At 42.7% G+C, this 12,500-nt stretch overlaps 1 protein-coding gene across 1 annotated transcript in view; it reads left to right on the top strand.

The window, feature by feature from the left end:
- LOC134452845 (collagen alpha-3(V) chain-like) overlaps positions 1-12,500 on the top strand; it is a 29,269-nt gene that overhangs the window by 10,265 nt on the left and 6,504 nt on the right. The window contains exons 11-15 of the mRNA XM_063203484.1: positions 840-947; positions 2,140-2,193; positions 2,520-2,555; positions 6,288-6,341; positions 7,077-7,221. Coding sequence (XP_063059554.1) covers positions 840-947; positions 2,140-2,193; positions 2,520-2,555; positions 6,288-6,341; positions 7,077-7,221 — 397 coding nt within the window. The remainder of the gene's footprint in view (positions 1-839; positions 948-2,139; positions 2,194-2,519; positions 2,556-6,287; positions 6,342-7,076; positions 7,222-12,500) is intronic.

Here is a 12,500-nt window from a genome sequence, read left to right as displayed (position 1 = left end):
AGAGTGACTGTATTTCATCCCAAACATGCAAAAATCAGGCAAACTTGTTCCAACTCCGGATAAATCCTTTAACACAACCTAACGGCGTAGATTTGGCTGCGAGTGACAGCTGTCACAACGTTGTCTGGTCACTGTTTTAAAGATTCTACTGACAGCATTCGTAGCGCGGCAGTTTCGCGCTCTGTCTGATCGCTATTTAAAAAGCAGCTGGAGGCGCAATGCTGATTGTAAGTAGAAGTCTGCGTCTAGTTTGATCGCTTAACTCCTTAGGACACGGCATTATAAATGAGCTGTTACCAGAATGTCAATGACCAAGTCGTAATGTATTACTAAAGGCCCCGTGCACTATCAAACTTTCAACGTCTATTACAGCGTGCCACAGGAGGTACGGCGTGCATTAAGGGGCTACACTGCGGTAAGAAAGATGTTTCATATCTTAAGAATATGTTTATAAAGCTACAATGAGTGGAAATTTCGGCCAATAATCAACTGCGTCTCCACACAAATTTGCCGCCTTGTTTTACCTGCGCTACATGGATTTTCTCTGCGCGGAGAACGTCAGAGCAGTGCGCGATTGCGCAGTCGCGCAGCTTAGAGGGAACATTGATAGGAACACACAAGGCCTCCATAATATCTTTGTCTCACTCACCGTGTATGTGTGTGTGTGTGTGTGTGTGTATGTGTGTGTATGTGTGTGTGTGTGTGTGTGTGTGTGTGCCTGCATGCGTGCGTGTACATGTGTGCGTGCGTGCGTGCGTGCGTGTACGTGTATGTGTGTGGTACGTGTGTGTGTATACGCGTGCGTGTGTGTGTGTGTGTGTGTGTGTGTGTGTGTGCAGGGCCATGGTGGTCTGATCGGCCTTATCGGACCCCCTGGAGAGGCAGGAGAGAAGGGAGACCGCGGGTTGCCCGGCAACCAGGGAGCACAGGGCCCTAAAGGAGAGGAGGTAGGGTAACAAGCACACACACACCGACTTGCAATCACACACACACACACAGACACTCAAACGCATGCACATGCAATGTATGTATACTCATGTATACATGCAATTACAAACGCGCACACACACATACATGCTCGTGCACACACATAAACACACACACACACATATTTAATAACAAGTGAGTTTGCGTGCACACACACACACGCACAAACAAGGCTTATGCATTTACTCACACATACATAAACAACAATGCCGTTCTTTTCACTTCTGCCACGTCTGAATGAAAGGCACTGTATTCTGAAAGCAAATACATGCATTTATACACACACACACAAACGCACACGCGCACACATGCACACACGCACACACACACACACACGCACACACGCACACACACACACACACACACACGCACACACACACACACACGCACACACGTACACAATAAAGACAAAGTATACCTTAGTTACTTCAAGTCCCTTACTTCAAGTTCAAAGTATACGTTATTTGACTTTTGTCACTGCGTCACATACTGACTTACCCACATCATTCAAACAGTTCATATGTCTATGTTATATAAAACGACATAGGTGAAAAATTACCTGTGCACTGCATTTCACTACTATCGATCATCCAAGATTCTTCATTTAGATCATTACATTATTACATTACACTTAGCTGACACTTTTATCCAAACTAACTTCCAGGTTTCTACTACTCTACTAGCTGTTGTCCCTGGAGAAATGAGAGGGTAAGGTGTCTTGCTTTGGAGGTATTAAGGGTGGGATTCAAACCCGCAACCCTCTGATCTGAAGTGAAAGCCCAACCGGGAAACTCCAACTCCCATTGTCATTGTGACACAGCACTCCACAGCACACAATCGTTCACTGCACACTGCACACAACGAAATTGCATTTATGCCTTACCCGTGCAAGGGGGCAGTCCTCAATGGCACCCCAAGGGAGCAGTGCGCCGGGACGGTACCATGCTCAGGGTTCCTCAGTCATGGAGGAGGATCTGGGACAGCACTGGTTAATTACTCTCCCTCACCAACCTGACAGGTCGGGAGTCGAACCGGCAACCTTTGGGCTACAAGTCTGACTCCCTAACCGCTCACCCATGACTGAAGTCCACTTGCCATTAGGACACGGCTGATTCTTCTAATTTGTATGCACATTTCTTTCCCGTGTTGCAGGGTCCTGTTGGCCCCATTGGCTTCATTGGCCCTCCCGGTCCCCCAGGTCTTGCTGTAAGTTCACACCTATATGTACTGTATGTCTCTCTACCTGTCTGGTATGTGTGCGTGCGTGCGTGTGTGCGTGTGTGCGTGCGTGCGTGCGTGCGTGCGTGCGTGCGTGCGTGCGTGCGTGCGTGCGTGCGTGCGTGCGTGCGTGCGTGCGTGCGTGCATGTACGTGTGTGTCTGTGCCTGTCTGAATGTTTTGTCCTATTCATGTATTGTATAATGTGAACAATCATGTTGCACAACGCATTAAAATGTTGTAAAATAAATATACGCTACTTCACATGTACTACATCAACATCATTTGTGTTTCTTCTTTCCACTTCCTCTGTAGGGAGGCTCAGGTCAGAAAGGATCCAAAGGCAACCAGGTGAGAAACAGACCTGTTAATGCATACACTATCATATCATCACCGTACGGCAGAAACATCATATCCCCACCTTTTAGAAACTGATTCATTATTTAATTATTTTTAGAAAATATATATATAATTCAGTGCAATTGATCAGTTTCCATGAGTATATGAGTTTTTTCAAATGATTTAAAACCCACTTTTAATGAGGAAAAACCTTGTTTAACAATATAATATAAAATGGAGATACAAGGTTTCTGCTGGTCAGTATCGATATATATAAAATCCTGGTTTCATGTGATATCTTTTGATCCTCATTTTTAGACTCTTGTCCACTGCCGGTTTTCAAAGCTCAACACAGCGCGACTCAGCCGCCACTTTTTTCTTTTCGATTGCGCAAGATACATCTCCTGCCTGATTCTCACCTACAGTGCATGTGTGTACACAAACTACTGTCTGGTAGCACTGCCGTTAACATGCTCTTCTCGAGTCAGAAAATAAATGGTTAATTTATTGCTGATCACCACCAAAAAAATCCTCCAAAAACGTTTTCTGTTCATCTCTATATAGTCTATAATCTGTCCTGTGACTCATCAATGCCAGCTGCCGTTGATATTTAAGCAATAAATGCTCCGTTTTTTTTCTACTGTTGAAGAGCATGTTGATTGCAGCGCTGCCAGACAGTAGTGTGTGTAACTCCGCTCCACTAGGGAGCTCTGGAGCTACACACACGGACCGTCGGTGAGAACCAGGCTAACACAGCTTAACCGTGAACAGAGAACGTCTAACCTTGAGAACGGTGTCTCTCATTGGCTCCCATTATAGCCCCGTTGGCGAACGCAGCCAAGTAAAAGATGAATGGCAGCCTATTGGGCTAAATGGCTCAGCAGGGATTTGTGACGGTTCTGTTCTCTGGTTTGTAAAGATGTGTGCACATTCTGTACCTTATCATGGACGTTGTATTAGAAGTGAAGTTAAAGGTTAAAGTTAAAGTTAAAGAAGTTAAAGACGTGTTAGTTTTGTCCTGCAACACGCTAGCATTCGGCTAGTACCTTCGGGCTGAGGAATCTCTGCGACTATTCACGACCAGAGCTGACGAGAGATGTACTCGGTGTACGGTCACACACCTCAAACCCCCCACCACCGTCCAACATGTTAATTGAAGGTGCCCAAATTCTTAAGGATGAGCGCAGTCATTTCCTTTACCCCATTTACACGTACCGCTTTTCCACCACCTTGCAATAAATAACAGGTGTCCACAACAATCCTAACATAACTTTAAACACATCGACATCTGAAGTCAGACTTAAAACAACAAAACAAATGGCGTAGTGCCGTAAAGACGATTGTCACGTGTTATGTCATTGCTATAGTTGAAATAAGGGTCATTTTCACGAATCTACTTGACAAGATGCAAACGTGTCTGCAAATGATTTCACTTACTCCTATCTATCGAACGCGACTTCATTATTTCCAGGGAAAAAAATACACGGGCAGATCCAACTATGAGAAGCTTACAGCCCCATTGGCACCCATTCATTATTTACTTGGCTGCGAGAACATAGCTACAGTGCCACTCCTGGCCACCAGCCAGTGGCCATTCTCATAGACGTTTTCTGTCGTGAAGCAAAAAGTGGTGGCCGAGTCGTGCTGTGTCCAGCTGTAGGCCTACCAGAAAACCGGCAGTGGAAAAGAGCCTTATGTTCTCGTAACCTCTTTGTGTCCATTGGTGGGCAACTACATCATAACAACAAGGCTATGTAGGTGTTGTCCACCATTTTCAATTTGCAGAAAGATATGTATTAGCTGCAAAACGTACTATAGTTTGGTCATACTAGTAAATATCAGTTCTTCATTTAGTAATTATTCACAAAAAGATCAAATTTGGCAGTAGACAGCAACGCTCCAATGACCAGTTGCAATACCTACTCTAGCCACCATCCTACACAGTGCACCTTTAAGTTATAGAGTAAGACTTGGTCATTACATTGAGTATATTAACATCTCCACCCCACTTGCTGCATGCATGCACGTGCACACACACACATACACACGTGCGTGCCAACAACACGCACGCACTCATGCACGCACGCACGCACGCACGCACGCACGCACGAACGCACACACACACACACACTATACACTATACAATACAATACAGTACAATACAACATGTATTTATACAGTGCCGTATCAGAACTGTACTACTAACACACACATTTCCATATGCACACACCAGCTCATGAGGCTGCCTTATGGCGCCAATTTATCAGGGTTCACATGAGCACACGCACGCACGCACGCTCGCACGCACGCACACACACATACACACACACACACACACACACACACACACACACACACACACACACACAAACACACACACACACACACACACACACACACACACACACACACACACACACACACACACACACACACACACACACACACACACACACACACACACACACAAATATAAAAGTCCTAAAAAAGATTACTCTGGAAGTGACACACACACACACTCATACACACACTGTACACGTTTGAACCTGCTTACATACACGTGTGTGATTTCCCTGCGTCTTTTTATTTCTACACAGAAACACATACACATAACAGACACGCACACGCACACACACACGCACACACACACACACACACACACACACACACACGTAACGTGTCTTTACTAAGGGTGATTAATGACAGTGGGCACCCTCATATATAATTGACAAACCCTTTCATCCGCATACCCCGTGTGTGTGTGTGTGTGTGTGTGTGTGTGTGTGTGTGTGTGTGTGTGTGTGTGTGTGTGTGTGTGTGTGTGTGTGTGTGTGTGTGTGTGTGTGTGTGTGTGTGTGTGTGTGTGTGTGTGTGTGTATGTGTGTACTGTATGTGTGTGTGTGTGTGTGCTTGAGTGTGTGCTTGTGTGTCTGTGTGCTTGTGTGCGTGTGGTGTGTACATGCGTGCGTGTTTGTGTGCATGTTGACCATGCATGAAAGTGTTCTGTGCTGTACGTGTGTATGTGTGCTTACACATTATCATATATGCATGCTTGTGCGATTCATCGCTCTAACACACATATCATTGGTTATTGTGAGTTATTGATAGTGTGTAGATATACAGTATACTGTAGTAGATATCTTCTAGTGTGTGTGTGTGTGTGTGTGTGACAACACACGCGTGCACACACACACTCACAAATGATATTCCCCCTCCTCCATCATCCATCCATCCAGCTGTCCACAGTTACATCCCAGCATCGTCCCTGGAGTATCTCTAGCCTCCTCATTCCCTTACCATTGGCACAAGGTCAAAACAACAAGGTCAAAAAAGCAGAGAATGTGCGCCAGTGTTGCCAGATGGAAAAATGCTGAATTATCGTACCAGGACCTGAAAAATATTGTTTTTGGGGGGCTTTTTGGAAGGAAATTATCGTAAAAGACCCAAATTAATGTTTTGAGGCATCTAAATGAACTGAATGACGACTCTTAAACGATCATGCATCATGGCTTTTTTATCATATAGAGGACAAAATGGACAAAATTATGGCACAAATAAAATAATTATCGTACATCTGGCAACACTGATGTTTGTGACACAGATGCTGACAACTACAACTACTACTTTGGCATCAAAAATTGGTGTCTGGTAAAATGGTGTCACAAATTGATACCAGGTGTGTGAAGCTGGGTTGGCATGGAATTGACCTACTACGTGCAATGTGTGTGTCTCCTCCTGTGATAGGGTCCCATTGGTCCCCGTGGTGACACAGGCCCTGCCGGCCCCCCTGGACCTCCTGTAAGTCATAGTGTATCTGTCTGTCTGTCTGTCCTTATGTACCTTATATACTGTATGTCTATCTGTCTGTATGTCTGTCTGTCCTCCTGTCTGTCTGTCTGTCTCTCTGTCTGTCTATCTGTCCATCTGCTTGTCTGTCTTTCTTGTCTGTATTTCTGTCTGTCAGTCTTATTCTTGTCTGTCTGCCTATCTGTCTGTCTTTCTGCCTGCCTGAATGTCTGTCCATCTTGTCTGTCTTTGTCTCTCTCTCGCTCTTTGTCTCTGTCTGCCTCATTCTTGTCTGTCTGTCTGTCTGTCTGTATGTATGTCTGCCTGCCTGTCTACTTGTCTGTCTGAGTATCTTCTGTCTGTCTATCTGCCTGTTTGTCTGTCTCAGTCTGTCTATCTGTCTGATTATTTTTTTCTGTTTGAGTCTCTCTGCCTGTATGTCTGTCTTTCTGCTTGCCTGCCTGCCTGTCTGTCTGGATGTCTGCCTGTCTGTATACCTGTCTGTCTTTCTGCCTGTCCGTCCGTGACATCTGTCTGTCTGTGTCTATATTTCATACTTTTTTTTCTGTATGTCTGTCTGTCTGTCTTTCCTCTCTGTCTGACTCTTGTCTGTCTGTCTCTCTGTCTGTCTGACTGTCACCCTCTCTCTCTGTCTATCTGTCTCTCTGTCAGTGAATGTCTGTCTGCCTACCTGTCCATACACACACTTAACTAAACGTAACCTCTCTCTCTCTCTCTCCCTGGCAGGGTTACCCGGCCGTGAGTACCCGTTCTCTGCCTATCCAAGAAGACGGCACGGGCAGACGTAGACGCCACTCCACGGTCGACGGTGCCACATTGGAGGGAGACTCTATGACACTCACAAGGGACATTGATGGTGGAATGGAAGAGGGTATGTATGTAAGGCAGTGGAGTAATGGATAGGGTGTTGGTCTTTGGATGCTTCCTCAGTGGATGGCACACACATACATACATACACACACACACACATATACAAACAGGCACATGCACGCAATCATATAAACACAAATACGCACAAGCATACACACATACATACATACACACACACACACGGGTGCATGCACACGAACATACATAGTACACACACACACTCACACACACATACATAAACACACACAATCACACACACACACACACACACACACACACACACACACACACACACACACACACACACACACACACACACACATACAGTTGAGGACGATATTATTAGCCCCCCTCCTGAAATTAGACATTTCTCTTGATTTCTCAGTAAGAATGACCATTATTCACCGTTTCTGTTATTCTGGAAACAAATACACTGATGGAGATAATGTTCAATGAGTTGAATTTGGATTTTTCTATTGTTACGATGAGTTTAAACAAAAAAGGGCAAAAATGACAAGGACAAAATTATTAGCCCCCTGATCATTAATAGTCAATATGGCGCCATTTATGGACCAAAACTGACAACAGGCTCTGATAAGTTGCTACCTAGGTTGGCACATGCCCCACTAGGGATTTTGGCCCATTTCTTCACTGCAAAGTGTTCTAGCTGGTCCAAATCGCATGGATGCTGAGCATAGACATTAACCACAGACACTAAGTGGGATTGAGGACTGGACTATGAGCAGGTGATTCCAATATCATGGTTTTTAGTGTCCTTGAAGAACCTCTGAACTAATCTAAATGTATGCTTTGGGTTACAATGTTGTTGGAAGACCCAGCAATCCAGATTCAGACCCAGACTCCCTGTGTCTGAGGCTGAATAACAGACTAAACTTGATGCCCTTCCTCTATGTGTAACTGTGGAAACTGCTTAGCCTCATTAGACCAAAGAAGCATTGGCCACCTGCCTAGATGATTGTTATTGACCTGGCCTCACCTGGAGGTTTTTTCCCCCGCAAGAAAGACAGTCGTTAGGGCTTTGTCATCATATTGGGCTTTGGGACCATCATCACAGAAGAACCCCTTTACTAAAGGCAGTGCATATCAGAGTGTTATTGAGCTTTGTCTGTGAACATTTGAAAGTCAAAAATGAGTTTTGAACGTCTCTGCTTTCATCTGATGATATTCAATTGCACCTGCTTTGATGCATGAATTCTGCTTCTGTCAGGTGAAGAAAGGGATAGGCATTGAATCGTTATAAGATGGTTTCCACAATTAAACATGGTGGTGGATGCATCATTTTGTGGCAGCCTCAGCCACAGGAAACCTTGTTTGGGTGTACGGCACCATAAAAACTGAAAATTATGATAGAATGTGGAAAGTGACCTTGCGAAAATATGCTCATGGGTCATTCCAGCTGGAATCAGCAAATGGTCCCCACTCGACCCCCTCGGATTTGCTTGAAAAAAATATATGTGATGGCTTAAACATCCAATAGAACATATCCACCATTGCAGATTTCAGCTGTGCATACTTTTTCCACAAAAAATCTGTAAATAAGGACACCCCCTCCCCCTGATTTGGTGTCACTGCCTGAGTGACCATATTCAGACTTAATTATCTCCAAAACTATTTGTGGTAGGTCCATTATTTCTTCAGGGCTAAGAGTCATAGACCTGACACGCATACGTTACAATTTGCAGCACTGTATGTCAAATTACACCTTAATGCTGGCCCTCTACTTTTCTTTGAAATTAAAATTGCAAGGGTTTTCAGATGTCCATAAAAACCTCAAATTTCAACATTCAAGGTTCATCCTTGGTACATGGTCAGATATGTTCCATGACTTTCACATCACATCATATTTAATATAAGGGTCCAATGGTTGTTGAGATGCCGAGGTCCAAAGATGGGCAAAAACTAATTTATACCATTATTTGGAGCAATATTCCCAATGTATGACACCAGTTGTGAACTTGCTGTTTGGTGTCTCTGAAAGATAATATTATTATTCATAACATATCTAAAAATTGGGATGGTGTTTTGCCCCATTATTTTTATAATGAATTTTAAAAACTCATTCCTGTGTGACATGCAGGTGTACCTTAGAATCCCTGTTACCTTAGAAAAATTGTGTTTACTACACCTAAAATGAATAGCCAAGTCAGTGTACACTAACACCTAAAATCTCTGATACCAAATAGGTGATGTTATACTTGTTCAGCTCAGTATTTCAGTATTTCTGACTTAACCCTCAAATCCATCCTAAGAAGGTGGCCAATCCCCTTGATTTTTGTGTTCCATTTTCACACAAAGATGGCGGCTCATGGAGCCAATGGCATAGTTCCAAAATAGTTCCAGGAAGTCAGCATCATGGGAAGGAAACAATACACCATTGTTTGGAGCAATATTTCCAATATATGACAACGGTTGTGAACTTGCTGTTTGTTGATTCTGGAAGAGGATATTCTTATTAACAACATATTTAAAAATTGGGATGGTGTTTTGCCCCTTTATTTGTATAATGCCTTTTCAAATCTCAATGCAGTGTGGCATGCATCCCTCAAATCCATCCAAAGTGGCGTCATGAAAAAAAAAACCCACCATTTTTTAGAGCAATACCTCCAAAGTATGACACCAGCTGTGAACTTGTTTTTTGTTGTGTCTGGAAGAGGATATTTTTATTAACAACATAGCAAAAAAAAATAGAATGGTGTTTTGTTTTTTCATTTCTTTTAATGATCGTAAAGCGCATTGCGGTGTGACATAAGCCTGTGATCAAATAGTGCAGAGGGAAGCGGAAGTGGTGAATTGTTCTGGGCCAAGGACATGGGGGAATCAAGATTGGGTACTCATTACATTGCATGTATTGGGAAGGGGTCTCTTCAGACGACTTTATCCCGGGCCCAGCCAAAGCTGTTAACACCCCTGCTTGTTCAGCTCAGTATTTCTGATTTTTTTCTGGGATTCTGGCCTCATCTTTTTAAGTGTACTATCGGCCAGATGATCAAGTGACTACGCAACATGTTCTCACTGGCGTTACGTTAGCAATAAATTCAAGATGGTTGAGAGAAGTACCATTTTGAGAGAAGTCATTAAAAAAACAACCTCTGGAAATAAAACAAGGCGTTGATATGATTTCCTTGATGCAACAAAGCAGGAATAAAATAATTCATAACCAAGACTATTGTTGTTATTGCTGATGATGATTTAATATTTGAAAAAAAATATGAAATGAATTAAACAAGTCAGGAACTTTTAATGCTCTGGCCTGTGACAAAACATTTTATAAACACTTAACTTACAATCACCAGTTGCATATTATGAGTTGACTTTACAAGGTACCTTGCCATAGTCATTGATGATGCATTAAGTATATGCACTCATATTGTTGTGTGCAATCTTCCTTCATTGGCAATACAATGACGATCCCCTTGAAGGACAACAGAGATATTGATTTCAGTAAGCATACCACCACCATGCTCAGGGCACTTCGGTCAGGGGAGGATGATGGGGGGGCGGGAAGTTCTACAATCGGGATACCTCTTTACAAACTGTCTCCTCCTATGTGTCATCTCTAATCAACTTTTACTTTCCTATGCGACCATAAAACAGTCCCACCCCCGCCAACGGTCACCACGACAGAGGCGGCCTGACTGTAGAGCTGTGCCCCGCCCCCAATCCCCCACCATATCTGAACGCTTCTGCATGCTGCAAAGCTTCCTTTCGGCTTTCATCATCTCACCAGGATCAATGTGATGATGAACTTTACAAGTAATGAAAATTGTGTACAAGCATCCAAACCATAATTGTTGAAATCACTGCTGCTAACCTGCAATCCACTTGTCAGCATTGCAGTGGGATATTATTACAATGATGCAAGCAGCTGAATTAAGATTGCAACAATGTGACAAGAACCACATGGTTGTCTGGTGCCAATATGACCTTCTGTGCCTTCAATATTCACCTGATAATGAATACTGCATGCAAGCAACCTCTTCTAACAAAAACTCAAGGACTATGCTGTCAAAATAGTCTGAGGGAATCTCTAGCCAGTATGAATTAAGTTATTTTGCAATACAGTTGGTAACTTAACGAGTACATCACAAGCTTCATAGAAAATATAAAGTTACAGGTGCTGATTGAAAGATTAGTTAGGATGGGAGTCCTTGTTGCAAACAAGAGTGCTACAATTCTTTAATCCTCTCCTATTTCATCACTTTTTTCCAAGACTACTACTACTACTACTACTACTACTACTACTACTACTAAAATGATGATGATGATGATTATTATGATTTTACAATTAAAATAATTAATGTCTATCAAAGCCATGTGCAATGTGCTATTCTTGCTGTGTGGCATCAATCAATTCATTTTCAAGTGTAATGGTTTCCCTAGAATTTGCTTTGTCATTCACAGGGTAGCCATCTTGTTTTCACTGTTAAGGTGACATCAGAGCCATGGATTTGAGAGTTGCGACAAGTCGGTTGGTGACATGGTCCTCATAGCTTCAAGTAATTGTAGCCAATTGAGATTTTGAAGTCCGTTATAAAAAGAATGAGGCAAAACACCATCCCAATTTTTTGATATGCTGTTAAAAAAAACATCCTCTTTCAGAAACACCAAACAGAAAGTTCCTAACTAGTGTCATACATTGGAAATATTGCTCCAAACATTGGTGCAAATTATTTTTTTCCCATCTTTGGACCTCTGTATCTCAACAACCATTGGAGCCTTTTGTTAGATATACTATGATGTGAAAGTCATGGTACATATCAGACCATTTACCAAGGATGAACCTTACATGTAGAACTTTGAGGTTTTTACAGACATTTGGATACCCTAGAACATATGATATCTACAAAAAGTAGAGGCACATTGCAAATTGTAATATATGATATTCAGGTCTGGGACTCTTAGCCCTGAAAATATAATGAATCTGACACAAATAGTTCTGGAGATAATTGAGTCTGAACATGGTCACTCATGCAATGTCGCTAAAACAAGCGTAGGGGGTGTCCTTATTTAAAGATTTTTTGTGCCAAAAGTATCCACAGCTGAGTTCTGATATTGTGGATATGATCTATTGGATGTTTAAGCCATCACATACATTTTTTTCAGGCAAATCAGAGGGGGTTGAGTGGGAGATTTTTCAGAAATTTGCTGATTCCAGCTGGAATGACCCTCATAGAGGGAGTTAAGATCTTCACTGGATCTTTCAATAAGACAATAACCCCAAACTTGCATCCAAAATAGTTAAAATGTTCTTCAAGGATA

This window comes from Engraulis encrasicolus, chromosome 1 (assembly GCF_034702125.1).
Source record: "Engraulis encrasicolus isolate BLACKSEA-1 chromosome 1, IST_EnEncr_1.0, whole genome shotgun sequence".
NCBI lineage: Eukaryota > Metazoa > Chordata > Actinopteri > Clupeiformes > Engraulidae > Engraulis > Engraulis encrasicolus.
Note: the sequence above shows the minus strand (reverse complement) of the source record. Positions and strands in the feature narration are given on the sequence as shown.